Here is a 22,769-nt window from a genome sequence, read left to right on the forward strand (position 1 = left end):
GTTAGGTATCTGCTGATGTCTAGCTATTTCTGCTTACTCTGAGAAAATCCCAGACTCCCCTTTGCTTTTTAATTTGTAAATTAAATGAAAAAGATATACTGTGATTTATGAGGCAGTCAGAACACGTCCAAGCTAGAGGAATTAGAGATGGAATAATAAGTCACTGGGAAAAAAGGAGCACAACCTTAGCAGTTGTTATTTTCTACCTGTCAAGCTACTTCATGTTGACTTTTAAATACTAAACTGGAAGGTACTTCCTGTTAACTTGGTAATAACCATTTCTGGGCTGAAATCATTTTCATACATACATATTTAAGACCTCCCTCTTCGCGTTTAGTCAGCTACTATTAAAGATCATCATCTAACATTTACTTAGTATTTTATCATGTTTATTTATTAGATGATGATCTTTAATAGTAGCTGACTAAACGCGAAGAGGGAGGTCTTTATGTATGAAAATGTATTTATCCCAAATGCTTCTGCTTTTTGTTAATTTCAAAAAAACCTTTGACAGAGTAGAGAAAGGGCGGTTACCACTGTGAATGTTACCGCTTAAGAGGTGCCACAACAGAAAACAGACAAAACAATCCAGTTTATATTTATTTTCCATTTTCCTGGCAAAACACTGCTATCGTAATTTTTGGTGCTTTCTGCTTATACCTCAGGCACATGCTACATCAGTGCTTTAAACTACGCAGTTCCTTAAGGTCATCTGTGTGCGACTGATTTCCAGCTAGGAGGGTCATCCAACCAACAGGAGGAAGGGAAAAATCCCAAACCAAAACCCCACTGTAGCAGATTCCATCTTCCAACATTACCAGAATGCCATCAAAGACTGCTGTTATAAGCACATTCTGGAAAAAAGTACTATGCTTCTTCACAGTGGATGAAAGTCCAGCTGTCAACAAAATTAAGGTCAGGATTTTGCCAGCTTAAGCGTTCTCTGAAGTTCCTGAAGTTGCATGTTGCCTTGAGTAATCATCATCCTAATTGCATCCTGTAAAGCAAAATGGAATCTACTGCACTGAATGTATGTACACAGGTTTTACGCAAGCACACTGGTTTTAACACATTAAAATACATACAGCATTATGTCTTTGTGTGAAGCAATGCTATAGTCACAGGTTAAAAAAAAAAAAAATAGGTGAAGCAATGAATTAATTTTCTCCAATTTCTTAATTATGTGTTTGGGGGCTCGCTATATCTTTGTTTTAAAACAAAGACTCATTTTTTAAAACTCATTTTTAAAAAACTCATTTTTTTTAAAATGGATTAGATTCCAACTCCAATTAATATTTTCTTTAGGCCTCTCTGCTTACTGCCTTTGAAAGTATGTAGTGACAACTGCACACGGGCGTTGTGAAGACAAATGTTACGCAGAAAAAGTGGATGTTGTTCTGAGCATTTCTCAGCGCTGCCATGCTTTGGCTGCGTAATTCAGCCACCGATTCCTCAAGCGCTGGCGAGAAAAAAGTGCAAACAAGGAAGCAGAGGAGGGAAGACGTATAAGAAACGTCGCGTTTTCCTCATTTCATACATGCTTCCTATACCCAGCCATCCAATTTGGTTTTGTTCAGCTTGCGCGAACAAATACTAGTTGAAATGAAAGACGAACAAAATGAAACTATAAAAAAGCCCGAGCACTGAACGTTTCTATTAATTATCATATTACTCAATACAGTTTTTCTGACTCTTAGCGTAAGTAAGCAGGATTTGTTTGTTTCTCTCCGAATTTTTAATTCCAGATTTTTGATGTGGCAATCGGGGAAACTTTAGCGCCATCAGGAAACAGGAGCTAGCGCTAACACGCGGAGAGACTGAATTTTTCATACGAACGCGCCTGAAGAAAAATTAATACGAGCAGGTTTCTCAGAAGCCTCGATGCGGCGCTTACAAAACCGACCCCGGTGACAAGCTGCAGCGGAGGCCCCTGGTGATGTTCTGGAGGGCCCGCGCCGGGGACTGCTGCTTCCCGCTCCTCACCTCTTCCGCAGCATCTTTATTCCTTCTGAATTCGCCCCTGGCCCACTCCTTCAAGTGGCGGCGGTCTGCCTCGGCGGGCACGTCACGAATCGCCCGCAGGATTCTTCTGTATAACTGAAGAACCTGCTGCCGTCTCAGGAACTGCGAGGGCCAGAGAAAAAGCTCTTACCGGCCGTCCCAGGACACGCTACTGCTACCCGCACCGCACCGTGAACGTCTCTGTTCGGGTTCCGGAGCCGTCTGAAACAAAGGCAAAGCTCCCCGTTGCCTCTGCGTAAGCGCGCGGCGCTGCCTTGGTTCCCGGTCCCACACTTACGCTTCACATAAACAAAGGCGTCAAACGTTACATTAGCGCAGGAAGGTTAAACCGAGGCAGGTGCTGTGTTTCGCCCACGCGGCGCGTCCCCCCCTTGCCCTTCCGCCCACCTCCGCGCCGCCAGCAGCCACCGCTCTCGCTGGGCCGGCCGCCGAGCCGGCCGCCGCCACACGGTTAACGCAAACCGCTAAGAGGCGGCCGCACCAGCCCGCAGAGGCCGAGGCGGCAGGGCGGGCGGCAGGGCTCCCCCCGCCGCGGCCCCCTGCCCTCCCGGCTCGCCTCCGCCGCTGCCAGGCTTCTCCTCGGGAGCGGTGTAAGGGCGGTGACTCGGCGCCGCGCGGGACCCCAGCGGCGGCCGCAGCCCGTGAGGGGAGCGCCTGCCCAGCAGGGGCAGCAGGGCCACGACCCGCCGGGCCGCGCCGCCCCCTCCCCGCTCCTACCTGCCTCAGGGTCAGCGCGCCGGGCGGCAGGCGCCGGGCGGCCATGACGCGGCGGCTCCGCCTCCCGCAGCCGGCGGGCGCCGCCCAGTCGCCTCGGGCGCGGCGTTGGGGGGGGGGGGGGGGAGCGGCAGCCATTTCCTGGGCTGAGGCGCGGGCGGGTGTTACTCGGCGGTGGTTTAAGCGTCTGCCGCCGAGGCGGCGGCCCGTATACGCGGTAGCCCACGGCCACCCCTCGGCCCCCGGGCGCCCCCTCCTTTCCCAGCGGTGGGGAAGGGAGACGGGGCGGGCGCTGGTAGACGGGGGCGATGCGGCGCAGGCAGGGCACCCCTAACATGGCCGGGCCCGCGCCTCGGCCGGAGCTCCCAGGAGCCAGAAGGGAGAAGAGGTGTTAGCTCGCTCCCCAGACCGACCGTTGGGCCCAAACTACAGCGGGAGCTTCCGCACTGGGGTAAAAAGCTCCACAAATTACTGCAATAAGAGGATGGGGGGGGCGGTGGAAGAGGGGTCACGCTCCTGTTTTCTCTCCTCTAAAATAGCAAGCTAATTCTAAGCAGCAGCACTTCGGCTTTAAGACCAACATACTGAATGCAATGGTGCGGTAAGACTGAGACAGCATCCAAGCATTTACAAGATGCTAGCTACCTTCTGCTGCTTTTCAAGAACTTGCAGACGTTTGCACAGCTACAACTTGCTCATAGTGCAGGGCACTAACGTTTTCTTACAAAACACTTGGTTTGCATAGGCAATTCACCACACAGTCAGCATTGCTCAGGCTAAAAAGGTATCTTTACAACATAAATTAAGCTGCAAGGCCTTACACTAGATAATTCGTGTTGCAAGTGCATCCTTATACTCTTACTAACTGCATACATCCCACTTTGTAAATATTCATTCAAATTCCAATGGGACAGAGCTCCTCCCCCTGTTAAGTTTACTGTTCCGCAGCTTGCTTATCAAGAATTAACTGGAGCAAACCTCAGGTATCACAGTCACAAAGGTATCATGCGAAACATCCTTGCTGGGCCGTTTCACGTTTGGGTTTTGTCACAAGTGCATCTCACAACAGTTCGAGATACTTCAGTTGCGATTTTTCCATCCAGAACCCAAGAAAATAAGCACGTCTCTGAGAACCCACCCGTGTTCCAGCCATTCTCTGACAACCTCATGCCCCACGCTCAGAGACACCGTCAATTTCTGTGTGCAAAGATGATCTTCAAAAAGAGCCTTTAGACTCAAGGTGTTTAAACTGCACCTTGAGTTAATTTCCTACAGATTTCTACCATCTGAGCAGAATGGAAAGGAGTCAAAGGGCTGGACCATTAATAAGAACTCCAAGCTGCTGTATCCTCATAAAAGGAGGATAGGTTTTGAAATTACAGAAACCAGAATGTATTTGATATAAAAAATTATGTTTGTGCATTGTTAGATATTGCACACCATTTCCATGTGGCAAGTTTGTTTTAATTTATTCAAACTTCAATCAAGTGAAAGAACAGACATCATAATTACAAACAGTGGTACCTCTTTTTATTAGTACAGACAATATAAGATGCATAGCTTTTGCAATGAAAAATTATGTCCAGCTTTAAGACACCTGGTTAATGACACGGTCCTGAATGTCTGCCTTGGGCAGAGGGGCAAACTTCACAGTGTAAACTGATAATACAGGGACGATCACACCATGGCATTTTTCATAAGACTCCCTGCTGATATTATCAGAAAAAATTTGCAGTGATTAAAGAGGATGTGTTTAACTGCAGAACAGTTTCAAGTATTCAAGTATTTACTTTTTGGTTGTATAAAACCATCTGCTTTCCCTGTTCCCCTCTCCTTCCCAAAGGGGCACCAGCCACAAGGGTGATGCTAAAGAATGCTTTTGCAAGACAGCTCAAGTTCTTCTAACACAGAAACGCCCTCCCAAAAGCAAGACTGATTTTTGTTATTGCAATAGACAGCGGTAGGAATAATTTTACCTCTGTGAACGTTACAAATACATTTTTTTAAAGTAATAAATTATTACAAGAGAAGTTGGAAAAAGTTTTAGATTGTTTATGGGAATAGGCAATGAAAGAAGACAGTCTCACCATTGCATAATCTCCTCTGACAAACAGGAGAGTACACCTAAACCATTTTGTTCTTAGGCTGTTTGACTGCCAGAAGGCAGCTTCTGCACATTAATCCTAGTTAGAAAGAGACCTTATGAACTCTTCGACAAAATGCCATTTCATATATTTCAGCAATTTAGCAGCAATCAGGTATTTTACTTGTGTCTACAAAGTCTACAAAGTATCTGAGGCGGTCACCAGTTCAAACCACTGTCTGAGCGCGTCACTGAGAGTTTCTGGAAGAGCATTCACATCTCTAAGGATCATGTAGAACGGGAATGGGAATTCTTCCATGTAAGATCTGATTTCAGGTAATTCTCCCGGTCCTTTGAATATAGGAACTTTAATGTCCAAGATGGAATCCTGTTTAAAAATAAAAAAATGCTGGGATTACTGAACTGAATGCATCCTTTGCTGGCCTTTGATATCATTTACCATATTTTTTCAAATACCTGAAATTCCTCCTTTGTTAAATTAATGGTTAATAAAGAGTTTTAAGATTCAAAACATACAGGTTCAATTGTAGGTCAAATCAGATATCAAAAAGCTGAACACAGAGCTGTTAACTGCTTTTGCCCTCCTACCTAAAAGTGCTCTAAACAAAGAACTATAGACTAGAAGAGAGCAAACTTCAGCTTTTACAATGTAAATATGAAGTTCTATTAAGCAAATTCTGTCTTTTGTTAGTATTTTGTGATTTGCGTTTACCGTTATTATTTTATTTTTATACATTTGATGCCTTCTGCTGACACTTCCTTCCTGTCATCTGTAAGCTCTTCAGGGCTAAAAGTTTTTAGCTTATGTTTATGCAGTGACTGAATACAACAGGGTTCTCTACCAAATTATTTTATAATATTTCAACAAATACTACAAATTATAAAACCAGATTAAACTCCAACTGTGCTTCCTGTAAAGTAATTTCCTAATTGATCAGTGTAGCACATCAGAAAACTAACAACCCATGTGAAAAGCCCATTTCACTGCTGAGAATTTTAGCTGGACATCATAGCTAGGTTTAATCAGAACTTTATAACAGTATGTCAACTACAGAAATGTTATTTTTTCAACAATAAATATTCAGTACCAGGCAGTTGCGTTTTCTTGCGGAAAATAATGAGAATAAACATGATAGAAAGAAAGCATGAACTACACAATTAGATTCCTCCTTACCAGGCTTCACCACATACTTCAAAGTTTGCCCGCTTACTGCACTACAACAGCTTTCCAGCCTTTGAAATCTCACACATGTTCTTTTCTAGCTACGAAATATGCTATCCAGCTTCCTCAATTCAGACACTAAATAACTCTCACATACTCCTTTCTGTCTGATGTTTAATCTCATACTGGCTCCAGCTGTCTGGTCAAACGGAGACTGCTGTCAGCAGAGATCATTTAGAATCAAAACCGAGAAGGAACAAAGCAGCTCTCAAACTATGAAGCTGTCAACCTGCCAGCTACTTCTCTGGTGGCCAATATCTACAGTCATTACGTTAGACGAAAGGAGTTCTTATTCAGGATATTTGTACCATGGAAGCTGAATTTTTTTTGAGCACAAAAGAAGATAAACATCACAGCAGGGAGAAATTGTAAGAGATCTGACATTGTGGAAAAAATGAAATTGGCCTAAATATCTTTGACCTCTGCAAAAGATACGAGATAGCTGTCAAGAGCTACAAAGACAAGAAAAAGATTTGTATCAATTCTCATTCACTGTACTGGAACACTTCCCCATTGTTCACTCACTTACCCGGGAATTAGGATTGTCCAACACTACAAAAATGACAAAGATATTGGCATTCTGAGCTGCATGAACTGCTGCTGTCACCCGTTCCTTGCCTTCCAAGAAAAGGCCTCTTCCATCAGATACGATCAAAAGCAGCTGTGCTGTTTCTAAGCACAAAGAACATTTTAAATTCCAGAAAGTTAAGAGTAACTCTTTTAAAAGGTAAACAGAATATTTTGTTGTTACTCCTGTTAGGTATAATGGAAAAACTCTCAGAGTTTATGCAAGGAAGTTGAATGTTTAGCAAATAGAATTCTTTGACTTAACATTAAACTGCAGTTACATGTAGGCTGAGAGAGAGTTGTTTCCACTGTGTGGAACCACTGAGGACAACCTGAGGACAAAAAAAGTCCATCAGTACCATAAGCAAGGATGAAAGGCATGGAAAATATCTAAGGAATTGAGTCATGGTCTTGTCTTTCCTGCCTAGTAAGTGCGTAGCAGTTAAATACTGGCTAACTTTTAAGCATTCAGCCACTCATCACTAGCTTTGCAGAGCACTGGCTGCTACACTGAAACAGACCACATCTAGTTCTCCTAAAGCAGGTACTTATGTGTCCACCTATATTAGCATTTCACTTTGGACTAGGATTATGCTTTAAAGTCCGTTTCCCTGTTGTCCCAGCTTTAATGGGCTTTGGCTTCCATCACAGAGCAATCTTGGAGTGCACAAAATGGATTACTTTGGATGAAACTAAACTGGAAGGTGGGTTCCAGAGGCCCATTCAAGGCAGTCCAACCACAAAAGGGCATTCAGACCTCGGGACCAGATGAGCTAGTCTGAAGTAAAACTCCTGAAACACAGACGACAGCACAGACACTGGGTCCTTCCGTACCAAAACTATTTTGCTGCCGCCATGTCACCTCTTGCCCCAACTTGCTGAAGTTGCCCATATTCAGCAGGCATGCCCCTCTAAAGGGCCATCCATTCCAGCTAAGCTAGGTTATCTGTTCTCTTTTTAACTATAACGGAGTCAAGTCAACAGAAAATGCAAGTCCTGCCCTCAGTGGCTAGGGATATAGACTGCTTACTCCTTTTCTGCAGACAAACCCTGAATGTGGCACCCTGAATGTGGCAGGGCTTAGTCTTTTTATAAAAGGGTGGTGATGTTTCCTACTACCTGCTTTCTTCCTACCTCCATGCTGCTGGGGCTTGTCGCTACACGCTGACCTAATTCAGCAGGAAAAGAACGGCTCGCACTCCGAATGCTCCAACAGCCTGGGCACTCGGCTGCAGAGCAGCAGCAGTGGGTTGCCCACTTCTGGAGTGCTTTACCTTACAAGACTATTATTGAAAATACGGGTGCCACCATGAAAAGCTTCTAACAACCAAAGCAGCCTTATAGAGCCTAACTGTGCCTCAGCCCTGAGGTAACTAGCCTTCCAACTTTCCTGGGAAATTCGAGCAGCTCATGACCTAAATCTGCACCACAGTGAAAGGCTGGTAGGAAGCAAACACTCTTCTCCTCAGAACAGGGTGCTTCTGGATACCTATGTCAGTCAGACTCTCAAGTGCTTAGGGAGTTACAGTCAGTAAGGAGGCTGGATGATGCTCAGAAGCAGACAGTGTCTAGGACTTCAAGTTCTCAGTTCCATTTAGGTAAACATGACCCAGTACTCTTTCCGAAGAGAGCCAAATATGGCACGCTCTTTTTAAAAAGCGTTAAACAGAATTTCAGTGAACTAATGATAAACATGAAGTAGATGTCTTCTGGATTTTGAGCTGTACTTCAAACAAACATTCCTTTGGAGAAAGCAATACCCCAAGGCCTAAGGCAACTGACGTCTCAGTGGAAGGAGTCTTTTTGATAACATGTTGCTTTGAGCCCATAGCAATAATTCAGTTGCCATGGCAACAATAGTATTAACATAAAAGTGCTTACCTGGATTAATATTTTGAGACAATTGCTGTGCTGCAGCAAACATATTTGCCGAAGATTCTAGAAACTGCAGAGGAAGCGATTGAGGCGGTCAGATTATTTTATAATAAAATAACAAGCATAACAGTAGTATTTTTAAAGAACACATTTCTCTATTTTAAATGCCAAGACAGTTCAGTCTGACCACTTACACAGATACAGACCACGGCACCTTCCTGCATTAACTCCTGCTTCTATTTTAATAACTATTTTTGAACTACAGAATCTTCAGAAAAGCCTTCAATCTGGATATCCCGTTTTCCAATGCTAATGGAGCCATTAAAATCTCAGCAACTGTTCAAATAACTAACGTCGTTGTTAAAAACACACACCTTATTTCTAGGCTAAGCTTTTTGGCTTCCACTTGCAACCAGGGTATCTAGTAGTAACATTTTTATCATTACAATTAAGGAGATGTAAACTGTCAGTTGCTCCCCATTTTAGCATTCATAAGATCACAGTCAAGCTGCTCAGGTCTCCTGCTTTTACATTTAATACTGACAGCACATTATTTGCCTTCCAGTCCTCTACAAAGTCTCAGCTGTTCCAAAACTTAATGAAAACCAACATTAACACTGGAGCTTGCTCATTAACACATCGGTTTGCTCACTGAGATTAATACCGCAATGTGCTCATTTTAAATGTCTAATTTTAACAGCAGGTGTTAATATTAAATCTTTAGTTATTTTACAGTGGAGGGGGCAACAAAACTTTTCTAACAGAGAAAATTAACATTTGTTGAACTATTATGTTGAACATAAGATGAATTATTTAAAGTGACATAGATCAGAATTAAAAGTGAGAAAACCTTTGTTTTACAAGATACTGACCACTCCGTCTCACTGCTATCTAATCAGCAGTCCAAACACTCAAATATAAACAACTAGTTCAAGTTACCAAGTGACTAGGAAGCCAGGAAGCTGTTGATGCCTTGTCTGGAAAAGATCTGCAAACCTGTTGCCCAAGAGGTATTCTTGCGTACCTGAGCTATCTTTGTTTTCTTTTGCTGAAATTTGCAAAGGCGTAATATCCGTGTCCCTGACTGGTCACTGAACTGTTCATGGAACGGGTGCAGTAGCTGAACAGTCTCTCCAAAGCTTTAAAAAAAATAAAAAATAAAAAAAAAAAATGTAGTATGATACTGGTGCTAATAATCTGTTCCGGAATCTTGAAAAAAAGAGTCCACATTTAAATAAGCTCACCTACACACAGCAATTTGTCCCACTTCTAAAAGAGTCAATGCATTTCCAATAACTGCCAGGGATTCATATGCAAGCTATTAAAGAAAAAAAATTAAATGAAGATAAAATAAGATTTTCCAGGTTTTACTCAGTTCAATATTTAGCATGCAAAATGTCACTGAATTTATTTTTCACCTTCTAGTAAAACAAATGAAGAGACTGCCTATCTGATTTGCTAGTACAATTACATGAGATAGTCATTACAATAAAAATACACTACTTCTACTTGAGGACTTCAGCTTACCGATTTAGGTAGACACACCACTTACGGCAAGCTAGTGAGTTAAAACGCTGAAATAACCATTTAGAAGGAAATACATTTTATTAGAAAGCCTGCAAGAGAATTATGAGGAACTAATATTTAACGCTCCAATGATTAAGCAAATTTCAGCCTTTTGTAGAGTTCAAGCCCCTGAACCTGAAAAATAACTGCTCTAGAACAAACAGTGTCAGGCTTTCTAACAACTGTGTGAAACACATCAGCAGCTGATATAATATACATCAGTGAGTGGTAGGTTTTTTTCATACTTTCCTACTTTATTTTTACCTGTTTAGAGTGATTGTCTATCATACTAGAGGAATCATCAATAGCCAGGCAAATCTGGTACTGTCGTTTGCTAGGCTTGGTCCTTCGCAACCAGATCTTATCTTTTCGGAACTGACTGGCGATATATGGAATCACTTTGCGCATGTTCAGTCTTTTCCCTGTTCTGTAGTCTCCTCTGAAAGTTAAGAGGGAAAGAGATAAAGTTAAGTGGATTACTGATAACTACTTCATTCTGAAAATCCTGACCTATGCAGCAAAATAAACAATTTTTGCAAAACACTGCAAAAAACAGTATAGTATTTGTAATATTTCTGATCTAGGTATAGATTAAAAAAAAAAAAAAAAAAACAGAAAAACCAAATGCACTTATTTCTATTCAAAGATAGAGGTTTAGCACTTCTAAGAGAAGATCTTAATCCTATGTGCCTAAAATGGAAGGAAGACATTGACTTTAGATATCTTCATCTTTAGTCCAGCACTTTTCAAAAATCACTTGTTAAAAAGAATATGAAATATTTTGACAATTAACATAATCTTTGATTCAACAGCATTTCACAAGTTTAAGTCAGTTTGATCACCAGTTGACCAAAAGTGAAAAATGAGAGAGAGGCAATATTCTCAGAATGGGTAAAGCACACCACTCTTTACTAGTACGTCACATCTGCATTTCATAAAATAACACAGTATTTTGCTACAGGAGTAAAAATCCCAGAATCACAGAATAGCTGAGGTTGGAAGGCATATCTGGAGATCATCTAGTCCAACCTCCCTGCTCAAGCAGCGTCACCTAGAGCGTATTTCCCAGGGTCACATCCAGACGGCTTTCGAATATCTCCAGGGAAGGAGACTCCACTACCTCTCTGGGCAACCTGTTCCAGTGCTCTGTCACCCTCACAGCAAAGAAGCTTTTCCTCATGTTCAGGCAGAACTGCCTGTGTTGCAGTTTCTGCCCGTTGCCTCTCGTCCTGTCGCTGGGCACCACGGAGAAGAGGCTGGCCCCGTCCTCTCGACACCCTCCCTTCAGATACTTGTACACATCGATCAGATCGCCTCTCAGTCTTGTCTTCTCTTCTCCAGGCTGAACAGGCCCAGCTCTCGCAGCCTTTCCTCATAGGAGAGGTGCTCCAGTCCCCTCAGCATCTTCGTAGCCCTCCGCTGGACTCTCTCCAGTAGCGCCAGGTCTCTCTGGTACTGGGGAGCCCAGAACTGGACACAGCACTCCAGGGGAGGCCTCCCCAGGGCTGAGCAGAGGGGCAGGATCACCTCCCTCCACCTGCTGGCAACACTCTGCCTCAGGCACCCCAGCATCCCATTGGCCTTCTTGGCCACGAGGGCACACTGCTGGCTCCTGGTCAACTGGTTGTCCACCAGCACTCCCAGGTCCTTCTCGGCAGAGCTGCTTTCCAGCAGGTCAACCCCCAGCCTGGATTGGTGCCTGGGGTTCGTCCTCCCCACGTGCAGGACCCTGCCCTTGCCTTTGTTGAACTGCAGGAGGTTCCTCTCTGCCTGTCTCTCCAGCCTAAGAGAGGTCCCTCTGAATGGCAGCACAGCCCTTGGGTGTATCAGACACTCCTCCCAGTTTTGGATCATCTGCAAACTTGCTGAGGGTGCACTCTGTCCCTTCCTCCAGGTCATCAATGAATACGTTGAACAAGACTGGACCCAGCACATATCCCTGGGGGACACCGCTAGCTTCAGGCCTCCAACTAGACTTTGTGCCACTGACCACAACCCTCTGAACTCTGCCATCCAGCCAGTTCTCAAGCCACCTCACTGTCCACTCATCCAGCCCACACTTCCTGAGCTTACCTAGGAGGATGTGATGGGAGACAGTGTCAAAAGCCTTGCTCAAGTCCAGGGAGACAACATCCACTGCTCTCCCCTCATCTACCCAGCCTGTCAGTCCATCCTAGAAGGCTATCAGACTGGTCAAGCATGATTTCCCTTTGGTGAAGGCATGCTGACTACTCCTGATCACCTTCTTGTCCTCCACATGCTTAGTGATGACCTCCAGGATCAGCTGTTGCATCACCTTTCCAGGGATGGAGGGGAGGCTGACAGGTCTGTAGTTTCCTGGCTCCTCCTCCTTGCCCTTTTTGAAGACTGGCGTGACATTGGCTTTTTCCAGTCCTCAGGCACCTCTCCTCTTCTCCAGGACCTTTCCAAGATGATGGAGAGTGGCCTAGCGATAACATCCGCCAGCTCCCTCAGCACTCGTGGGTGCATCCCATCAGGGCCCATCTCCCTCAGCACTCGTGGGTGCATCCCATCAGGGCCCATGGATTTATGGATGTCAAGTTTGCACAAATGATCTCTAACCCAATCCTCCTCCACCAAGGGAGAGTCTTCCTTTCTCCAGACTTCCTCTCTTGTCCCCAGGGTCTGGAATTCCTGAGGACTGGCCTTAGCAGTGAAGACAGAAGCAAAGGCAGCATTCAATAACTCTGCCTTCTCTGTATCCTTCGTCACCAGGGCACCCGCCCCATTCAGCAGCGGGCCCACGTTTTCCCTAGTCTTCCTTTTGCTATTGATGTATTTGAAGAAGGCCTTCTTGTTGTCCTTGACATCTCTTGCCAGATTTAATTCCAACTGGGCCTTAGCCTTGCTTGTCGCATCCCTGCACGCTCTGACAACGTCCCTGTATTCCTCCCAAGCGGCCTGTCCCCTTTTCCACATTCTGTGTGCTTCCTTCTTCTGTTGGAGTTTTGCCCGGAGTTCCTTGCTCATCCATGCAGGCCTCCTGCCTGCTTTGCTGGAGTTCTTACTCAGAGGGATGCACTGATCTTGAGCCTGGAGGAAGTGATGCTTGAAGATTAACAAGCTTTCTTGGACCCCTCTTCCCTCCAGGGCCCTACCCCATGAGATTCCCCTAAGTAGGTCCCTGAAGAGGCCAAAGTTAGCTCTCCTGAAGTCCAGCGTTCTTGCCCTGCTCCCTCCTTGTAGGATCCTGAACTCCACCATCTCACGGTCACTGCAGCCAAGGCTGCCCCCAACCTTCACATGTCCAACCACACCTTCTTTGTTTGTTAGTCTAGCAGTGCACCTCTCCTCGTTGGCGTCTCCACCACCTGGGTCCAAAAGTTATCCTCAATGCTTTGCAGGAACCTCTTTGACTGTTTGTGCCTAGCTGTGCTGTCTTCCCAGCAGATGTCAGGGTGGCTGAAGTCTCCCAGGAGAACCAGGGCCTGTGATCGTGAGGCTACTTCCAGCTGTCTATAGAAGGCCTCATCAACAACTTCTTCCTGATCAGGTGGCCTCTAGTAAACCCCCACCACCGTGTCACCCATGTTTGCCTGCCCTTTAATCCTTACCCAGAAGGTCTCAACTTGCTCTGCAGCCACCCCGAGGCAGAGCTCTAGTCAACATTGTGGTTGCTCCCTCACATAAAAGGCAACTCCACCACCTCGCCTTCCTGGCCTGTCTTTCCTAAAAAGCACATAACCGTCCATGACAGCATCCCAGTCATGTGAGCTATCCCACCATGTCTCTGTAACTGCAATGAGATCATGGCCCTGTGGCCGCACACAAATCTCTGATTCTTCCTGCTTATTCCCCATGCTGCGTGCATTGGTGTACAGGCATTTCAGAGAGCCAATCAAGTATGCAGGCTTCTCGGGAGAGATGCAAGAGGATCCTCCATAGCCACGTCCTGTATGCACTCCACTGGCTGCATGCACCCGCTGGAGGCATCCTGACTTTAGCAGCATTTTACTGACTACCCTGTCTCTATACCACTCCCCTTCCCCCATCTTTCCTAGTTTAAAGCCCTCCTTAACAGGTTGGCCAACCTGCTGGCAAAGACACGCGTACCCCGCTCAGTGAGGTGGATCCCATCTCTCCCCATCAGCTGTCGATCTTCAAACAGGGTCCCAAGTATGGTCATAGAAACCAGAACCCCACTGCAAACATCAGCAGCGCAGCCAGTTGTTAACTTGGAAAATCCGTCTACTCCTCCTCCCATCCTTCCCCCTCACAGGCAGGATTGAGGAGAAAAGGACCTGGGCTCCCAGACCCTTGACCACCATCCCCAGAGCTCTGAAATCCTGTTTGATGGTAGCCAATTTGCCCTTGGTGTCATTAGTGCCCACATGGAAGAGCAGCAGAAGGTAACAGTCCAACACGTGCACAAGCCTTGGCAGTCTTTCCATGACATCTCATATTCGAACCTCTGGCAGGCAGCAAACCTCTCTAGACAAGAGGTCAGGTCAGCAGATAGGTGCCTCTGTCCCCTGCAGCAAGGAGTCACCCACAAACACCTGCCGTTCTTCCGGGTGTTCCCACATGGCATGGGGTCTGTCAGGCCAGTTGCTTCCCTTGAAGCTCCTCCTCAGCCTGGAGGGCACTACACCTGTTCCTCAAAGGCAAGTCTTCAGGAGGAGCAAGAGCCTTTCTCCTTCTACGATAAGTGACTAGTTTCCAGCCTTCTTTGACAGTGTTATCATGTGCCATTTCACATGGTACAGAGCCCTCTGGCACCTCCACTGCTGTGGGGGGTTGGGACTCCTGGAGACGCATGATCTCCAAGAATACCCTGTCTATCTCTTGCTCATCTTCTCAGATTCTACGCAGCCTACTGACTTCCTCCCATAACTCCTTTACCCGGCAATACAACTCATCAATCACAGCATACCTTCTGCAGGATTGCTGACTGTCAGCCCAGGCCTCATGGAGAGGCCCTAGGCACTCCCTGCAGCCTGAGAGCTGTAGAGCTGCATCTGCTGTCAGAGGGTCTGTCTGGGTCAAAGCTTCAAACACAGCTGAAGCAGCAACTCCAACAGCCACCGGGGAACGCGCTCTGTGGCATGTCATGACCATACTTGAGGAAGCGTACACTACTACGAGAAATAAAGGTGCCTTCTTGCCTTCTGGCACCCTTCTGCATGAACTGGTGTGCAAACTGCTGCGTCTGTTCACTGCACTCATGAACGAATGCATTTGCAAACAGGAACAATTGTTATAAAACAAAAATAACACAGAGCTGCCATTGTGACGACGTTAAGCCTCTGAAATAGGAGTTTAACAGAACCAGAAGCCTCAGAAAGACCCAACTTACTTCAGCTTGGCTGCCTGAGTGGGTTCCAGTATGAGTCGTAGCTGTTCACAGAGCTGCTGTGATAGAGGAGCTGTCAGCGCTAAATACCTCTGCCACAATTGTGCTGCTTCCTTTTCCTAAAACATCATACATCAAGGAAAGAAATAAATGTGAATTATGGAAAAACAAAACATTGGGAAGCACTGCCTGAAAGAAGAAAATAAGCCTCAGTGTACAAAGGGGGAAGGTATTAAGTAATTATTTAGGTGAAACTATAAGGAAATTTTGTGAGCACTCTATAAAAGGATGACAACATGCATTGGACTTAAAGCGTGCCTTGGGCTGCCACAAAGCTGTGACATTTAATGATTGTTTCTCTAGGAGCAATGAAGCAACTTTAGCATTGCTGTCAATACAGGAAAATCTGGTAAAATGGCCACCAATCTCATAGTTAGTATTACAGCAAGGCAAGCCGTAATCTTTGCGACGTTCATCATCAGGAATCAAAAAATAACGTTACTTATGCTAATTATATTTCAGCAAAATGAGTCCTACCCTGGCCATTTCATTCAGGAATGGCTTCCAAATATGTTTTATGAGTCGTGGCTAGGACAGTCAGAGCCAGTATCTAACATCAGATTCTGGTTCTGATGTTAGCTAACTCAAACTCCATCATTGCAACTGAAGGAGGCACTCAAAACGGAAGGAACTTGGCAGATAAATATTTAACTATGCAAGTTTTGGAGATCATTATCAGGATGAATGCAGAGCAACCTTCTGCAAATTGCACAGAGCATGTTGAAAGCAAGATCTAAAGCATGGCCCTGCTTTAACAATAACATCATTTTTTTCCAGAAGTAGTTAAATATAACAAAAGACAGCAATTAAAATTTTGCAATTTTGAATAAATGGATTCCAGTCTGCTCGGCTTCCTCAATGCTTCAGCATGAAAACAAGATGAAATAATGCACACCAAAGATTCCTAAGGTAGAGTTTTATATTAAAATGAAGTTAATAACCTCATCTGGATTTCCAGACTGCTGTGTCTGCCAAGCTTCCAGTTGCCTTTCAAGTTCCCTTCTCAGCTCTTCAGGATCTCTAACGATGGGCTGAAAGTGTATTTATGAGACAGTAAAGTAAGTTCACACATCTCATGATTCGCAAACCTTAGCAGACAATTAAAAAAAAAAAAAAAAAAAAGAAGCAGTGTTCTCATTCTTTCAGCTACAAAAACACCTGAAAAACCTAAAGGAAAGTTTCTTTCTAAACCTCCATTTTTGAATAAATGTCCACGTACAGGAAGAGCCAATACCCGCTCTCAAATAACTACCTCCGTGACACAACAAGCACAGAAACAAAGCTAAGAATTTCTATGGTACAGACACTGAAGATAATCAAATACAGAACTTCAGGATAATTCATGCAAAATATCTTGGCATAAACATCATATTTTAATGACAAACAAACTACTTACTACTACCTATCTATCTAGTCTCTTCCAAAATAAAATCTGTTTCAATTATATATATATATATATATATATATAAAATATATATTTTATATATATATCAAAGCATCGCCTAAACCACTTAAATAATCAAATGTCATCTTCCTCTCTACCTGCCAGCAAATACTGTTTGGTAAGACTTTCTGTTAAAGCACACCCAAGGTATATTACAACTCTTCAACTTCTATTATACTTTCAGTAACAATTTATGCTCCTGTCTTGCAAGACCATAATTTAACAAAACAGTACTGGGTGGTCTGCATAACCTGCAGGTTTACTGTGTTAAAATAATCCTACAAATACAAATTCAAAAGTACTAATAACTTCCCATTCCTCAAAAAGCAGCAGCAGCAGGATTCCTAACACCTACTGTAGGTTTAAGAAAGGGAGGAAGAACGTACTTGGAGAGGGCTGCTCCTCTCTCTTCTCGCTGAAAGACGAGAATTCACACTTTTCTCCTTAACAAGGTTTCCCCATTCCTCTTTAACTGCTCTTGCAAGGGCTCCCCCCACCGTTTAATTTAATGCTAAGCACCAGAACTGGTCAGTGCCTCCCCTGGTTTTTCCTGTCAGTTGAAAAAAAGCATTCAGCCATACTCACTATAGTAATAGAGTACCTTCTCATTCAACAGACCTTTTCACTTTAAGAAGAAAACACCAGATATCTGGCACATGCCACCTTCTGTGGTGTGCTCAGAAAGTAAAATCTCTCCCTCGAAATAAGTACTCAGGACACAACAATATAACATGACACCTGCATATTTCTAAAACACAGACACTGGAAATATTCTTACTTCATCAACCGGCTATCTACCATCAACTGCTTATATGCCAGAAACGCTTACAACAAAATGTGCTTTTTCACAGCTCTCTAACAGTTTCTACTGGGCAACTGAATGCTACTGGAAGTGCCAAGATTTTCTAAGCTGTGGTAACTATTTTTGTTTTACAAGGTTCATAATTGACTGCAGTGTATTGTGGTGTATTAACCGAGGTAAACTCTCCACAGTGGTATTTTAAGGTCACTGCTGCAGCTGTTGTGCCACTCGGAACCCTTTTTATCTTCAGGCTACACTGTTGCCCATTGCTTTCCCCTCCACCTGGACATTCGACAAGCAGATTCATTCGAGTAAAACAGTTCTTGACCGTTAGCAAAACAAAAAGTATTTTTAAGGGGCGAAGATGGGGATCTTCCCACATTGAATCAATGGTGAGGTATTTCAATTTTAAAGGTATCATTCAGCAGTATACACCTTTGTTTTCGTGTTACTTTTCATATTGCTATTAAAGAACAGCAAGCTACTGAACCGTCTAATGAAATACTTCTAAACATTACAGTTCAGTTTGATTAACTCAGGTCAATTAAACAGAGTGCTCCTATTACTGTAATTGTAAGAAGATGCTCCCCATACCTGAGGGGTGTCCACCAGGAACTGATGGGCTGTATGTATGGTGGAGTCCTTGTTTCTCTCTGGCTTCTCTTCTGTCACTTTTGGTGGGTTTTCAGCAGTAGAATCATTGACATCCTCAGATTCTGAAGTCTGGATTTCCACCTCTATTTCACCTGATCCTAGAATCACAAAATTCTTTACTAACTTCATGGGTCACATACATATACACACACACAAGCACATATACATATAAAAAAAATATGAGAACCAGTATTATATCTCAACTCTTTTATACCAACTCATGCTTTTTAATGCAACTCAAATTATTTTATTAAGAGAAAGAGTGCATACATTCTAAAATAATCAACTGTAGGATTAAATTCTAAAACAATTTTAGGAACAGGTGAATATAGGTACCTGCAACTCATGAGAACAGATATACATGCATTTCTTTAAGCAAACTGTTTTTGTCTTTTGCAGCCTTCTTGAGTAATGAACAAAGGTGTTAGCCAACAAATCTTAACACTTGAAAACTCCATCTGTGAAACACATTTTTCAAGCCACTTAGCCTCTCTGATAAGGTAACATAAGATATATGACAATTTGAGAACATTCAGAAAATCATAATTTAAAAAATAACGGGCAATCTTTTATCTCCTTACTGCGAGGAATCTACTTCTATTATGGAATAGCATCCAGTAAATCAGAATTCAATTTACAAACGAGTGGACCAGAGATTTTATTTTAGTAATGTTTCGACCACTACACTCAACTTCTTTTTTTCTGGAATTATTCCAATTATTTTAAGAATTATGCAAGAAAGTGGCAAGACAGTGACACTTTCATGCTGCTGCTGCACCTGATGTCATTCAGAGCAGCTCCTCAACCTTCTGATGCCTTGCCAAAAGTTACATATAGAGGTTCAGTTATGTGCTGCTGATGATGCTGGCGAAACGAATGCATTGTTATACGCCAATTATTGGCGTTATGCCTAACAGTTGAAAAATGTTTGCTTATTACTTCTTCAAAGAAATGAATAAAGATAAGAGAACATTAGCCTGAGAGACAGCAAGATGTCACACTGCTACTCAATCAATTTAGCAAAAATAATTAAGAGCAGATACTTTAGTCTTAGAAAACATATAATACGCACATTACATATGAATATAAACACCTACATAAACATTTAGACACACTTCTGAGTGTGCACTTAGAATTTTAAAATAAGTGTACCAGGATTTTTAGTGGCTGTAGACTTCCTTGTTTCTGGCTTCAACTCTTCTGTGTCTACTGCTTTGAGGTCCTCATCGTTCTGCATTTCTGTTTCCATAGGCACATCTTCAGGAGCTCCCTCTTCCTCTTCAAGAGGCATAACAGGTTTTTCCTGCTCCTTGCTAGCTACATCTGTACAAAGGGAATGACATACAAGGGGAAAGAGAAAAAAAAAAAGTAGTAATGTTATAGATAACATTGCATTCTGAGGCCACTGCATATGAGTTTTAGTGAACCTCAGAAGGGGTCATCTGAGCTGCTGTGTCAATCATCAGTTTTATCTTTTGCTGTGTTGTGCCAAGTTGTGTCAGTGAGTTATTCCTCCGAAAACCTCATGAGTAAAACAGACAAGTTACTTTAATGCACTCATTCTAGAAATGAATTTATTTAATTAAATTTAAAATAGATGAATAGTTTTAAAGAGCCATCAATTTGTTTGACACAGAATGAAGTACCTTTTATGTTAACCTAAATATTTTGCATGTGGGGTAGCAATTTTGGCTTCAAAGTAAATGAAGTGAGATTAAGAGGGAAAAGATTTTAAATTGGTGTGTTTAATAGACTAAAATCCCATCTTTATGAGCAAATTCAGTATTTTTGAAAACCAAATCCTATCATTAGTTTGAACCTAATTATTAAAGAGTAGTATTTATTGTACTGAAATGGTGCTACATCTTAAGCCAAAACAAGAATGTTAAACAACTTAAAAAAAATATGGCACTGGGAAAAAACTATGGATAAATAGGCGCTTTGGGACTTGATTCTGCAATGACAACTCCTTACACCTGGAAACACAGCCATACCATAGGTCTGCGCATCATAGCTTTCAGAGCCTTGTTTAATATGTTCAAATGCATCAGCCTCCTCCACATTTTGTTTAGGTTGAGCTGTATTCTGCTTGGCTTCACTGTCAGATTCCACGGTTCTCAGTCGCTTGTGGACACGTTCGTTGTGATCTCCCATTGAGCGCTCATTGTCTGCCTGACCAGGTTTCCTCTTGAAACTCTGAAAATGAATAAATCAACACCATGAACTTCTCAAGTGAGCTGCAACCAAACACTGATAAGAACAAGAGTTCTGACAGGATATACTGAATCCTACCCATTTGCTGTTTAATATTAAGTCATTCAAATTTTGTACTAAGCTTAAGAAATTGAAAACAGAGACGAACCTGGGTATTTTTTCTGCTTTGCTTCTGAGAAGCCATCCGGGCCATACGTGTGGATTCATGGCCTTCTGACTGATTTGCACTTGCAGCTCCGCTTCCATATTCCTGAGACACCAAAAAAATTGTAACTGTAATTGAAAGAGGGATTTGGCAACCATGCAGACAAATTTCAGAAATTCACCTGAAATGCTGTGTTTACTTCCAATTTGAATGTGAAATGGCTCACAATTGCAAGCATTATTCTTGTGGAAGGCAGACAAGAAATTCTGCAGCTTAAGAATTATCCTAAACTCACCACACTGTTCACTACTAGGAAGGTAACTACATGATCTTCAATTTCTTCAGTGAATTTGAGATTCCATTTTTAAAACACCAATTTTAAACTCAGTTCTTAAAATACAAAAGCAGTTTCCTCATCGTAATCTGAAAGTATACTCACAAGGTATAGCATTTCTAACTAAGACCATCGTAATCTGAAAGTATACTCACAAGGTATAGCATTTCTAACTAAGACACTTCAGTAGTCTACCTCTTTAGACTGGTCTCTCTCTGAAGCTTCTCCAGCCAGCTCAACAGCACTGTCACTCTGCAGGTTTTCTTGCCCAGTTTGCCCTTGTGTTTCATGCTCCATCCTTTCCTCAGGCTCAGGGACCTGTTCATCCCTCTCTGAATTATCTTTATCCTCTTCTTCCTGAAATAACATGAGTTTATTTTAACATTCTAAAAACCGTGGAGAAGCAGAAAGGCAAGGAGGTGGCAGGAATACGGATGATGGAAATACACCAGTTTAATAGTAAGCTGGTTATACTATAATAGTAAGCTCTGTTATCCGGATGGAGATTCTCACATCGTATGTATCCAGTCTCAAATTTCTCTCAGACTGTTATAGATCACACCCCTTTCTTAAGCGTCTTATAAGAAAAAATAATACAGGCTTTTATTTATTATTCTCTACCTGAGGTTGAAGGCCTTGGTCAGCTGTGGGGATTCCCTTCCCTTTCTCTTCTTCAGCAGATTCATTTTTTTCCTCAGCAGGTGGTTGTGACTCTTCCTCTTCAGCATCCTCAGCATTTTCCACGTCTCCTTCTTGATTGTCAGCCTCTTTCTCCCCTCCATCTTCCGTTTCATCTTTATCTTCAGAATTACCTTCTTCAGCTGGCTCGGCATCTTGATCATCTCTATGTGTATCACCACTATCCTCTCCATTCTCATCTTCTGTATTCTCTGACTCATTTAAACCAGGTTTCTCATCTATTTCAAAAGCATTCTCTTCTTCTGAATTCAAGAATCAGAAAGGCATACAAAACTTTCAGTATACCACAGAAACAGTGACTATTACAGATATCCAGCATAAAACAGCCCAGTCCATCAAAAAAAAAAAAACCTTACAGAAAAAGTAGAGTATTCTATATGTAGAATCTGGTTTTCTATAGCAGATATTTTCTTTTAAGAGTCACAGCTGGTTCATCTCTAACAATACAGCAGGATGTATCCCTGTTAATTTCCTTTAATCTGACTTTCTTGATGTTCACTTGATTTTAAGTACAAATGCTTGTAAATATCAGAAAAATACTAAAAATGAAAAAGCAACAGGAGAACAAAACGATGAGCTTCTTCGCATAAATTAGGGGGCATCACTTGGATGCTGCAAGAAAGCCTGCTCCACAGCATGCATGAAGGGAAGGTAAGGGGTCAGATAAGACCTCAACATCACCTTTTGATATCTAACGCCAAAATATAGAAATGAAATTGCAGCTTTTTGTTAGGCAGAATTCCACCACCACCACCTTTTTATTATTTTAACAAAAAGGAGCTTATTATCTGACTGTTCCCCACTATTTCCATCTGGCTTTCCACTGGGAAACTGTGTAGTGATTTTCAGCTGTACCTTCACCCTCTTTCTCCTCCCCATCACTCTTCTCATCATTCTCCAGATTGAAATCATCGGGAAGGTCCAAAGGTTCAACTTCAGGCTGCTTTTCTTGCTGGCCATGATAAGGATCTACTTCATTCTCATCATAATCACGCTGTAAGCAAGAGAATGACGAAAAAGAATAGCACAGGTA

At 42.9% G+C, this 22,769-nt stretch overlaps 2 protein-coding genes across 4 annotated transcripts in view; both read right to left on the reverse strand.

The window, feature by feature from the left end:
* Positions 1–587: 587 nt before the first annotated feature.
* LYRM2 (LYR motif containing 2) lies at positions 588–2,940 on the reverse strand. Its single transcript, XM_068937774.1, has 3 exons — positions 2,740–2,940; positions 1,984–2,124; positions 588–997 (listed from the first exon to the last, which is right to left on the reverse strand). The coding sequence occupies exons 1-3, from the start codon at positions 2,872–2,874 to the stop codon at positions 917–919; spliced, it is 357 nt and encodes a 118-aa protein (XP_068793875.1). The 5' UTR covers positions 2,875–2,940; the 3' UTR covers positions 588–916.
* Positions 2,941–4,241: 1,301 nt separating this feature from the next.
* The window catches only part of MDN1 (midasin AAA ATPase 1), a 113,641-nt gene continuing 95,113 nt past the window's right edge, over positions 4,242–22,769 (reverse strand). For all 3 annotated transcript variants that reach the window (XM_068937775.1, XM_009668368.2, XM_068937776.1), the window contains 15 exons: positions 22,592–22,730; positions 21,659–21,978; positions 21,233–21,394; positions 20,707–20,808; positions 20,339–20,540; positions 19,497–19,667; positions 18,285–18,442; positions 16,386–16,475; positions 15,388–15,503; positions 10,335–10,509; positions 9,749–9,822; positions 9,529–9,643; positions 8,511–8,574; positions 6,592–6,734; positions 4,242–5,207 (listed from right to left, as the gene is read on the reverse strand). In XM_068937775.1, the coding sequence (XP_068793876.1) occupies positions 5,019–5,207; positions 6,592–6,734; positions 8,511–8,574; positions 9,529–9,643; positions 9,749–9,822; positions 10,335–10,509; positions 15,388–15,503; positions 16,386–16,475; positions 18,285–18,442; positions 19,497–19,667; positions 20,339–20,540; positions 20,707–20,808; positions 21,233–21,394; positions 21,659–21,978; positions 22,592–22,730 (2,220 nt within the window). In that variant the 3' untranslated portion in view covers positions 4,242–5,018. The remainder of the gene's footprint in view (positions 5,208–6,591; positions 6,735–8,510; positions 8,575–9,528; positions 9,644–9,748; positions 9,823–10,334; positions 10,510–15,387; positions 15,504–16,385; positions 16,476–18,284; positions 18,443–19,496; positions 19,668–20,338; positions 20,541–20,706; positions 20,809–21,232; positions 21,395–21,658; positions 21,979–22,591; positions 22,731–22,769) is intronic.

Source organism: Struthio camelus, chromosome 3 (genome assembly GCF_040807025.1).
Source record: "Struthio camelus isolate bStrCam1 chromosome 3, bStrCam1.hap1, whole genome shotgun sequence".
NCBI lineage: Eukaryota > Metazoa > Chordata > Aves > Struthioniformes > Struthionidae > Struthio > Struthio camelus.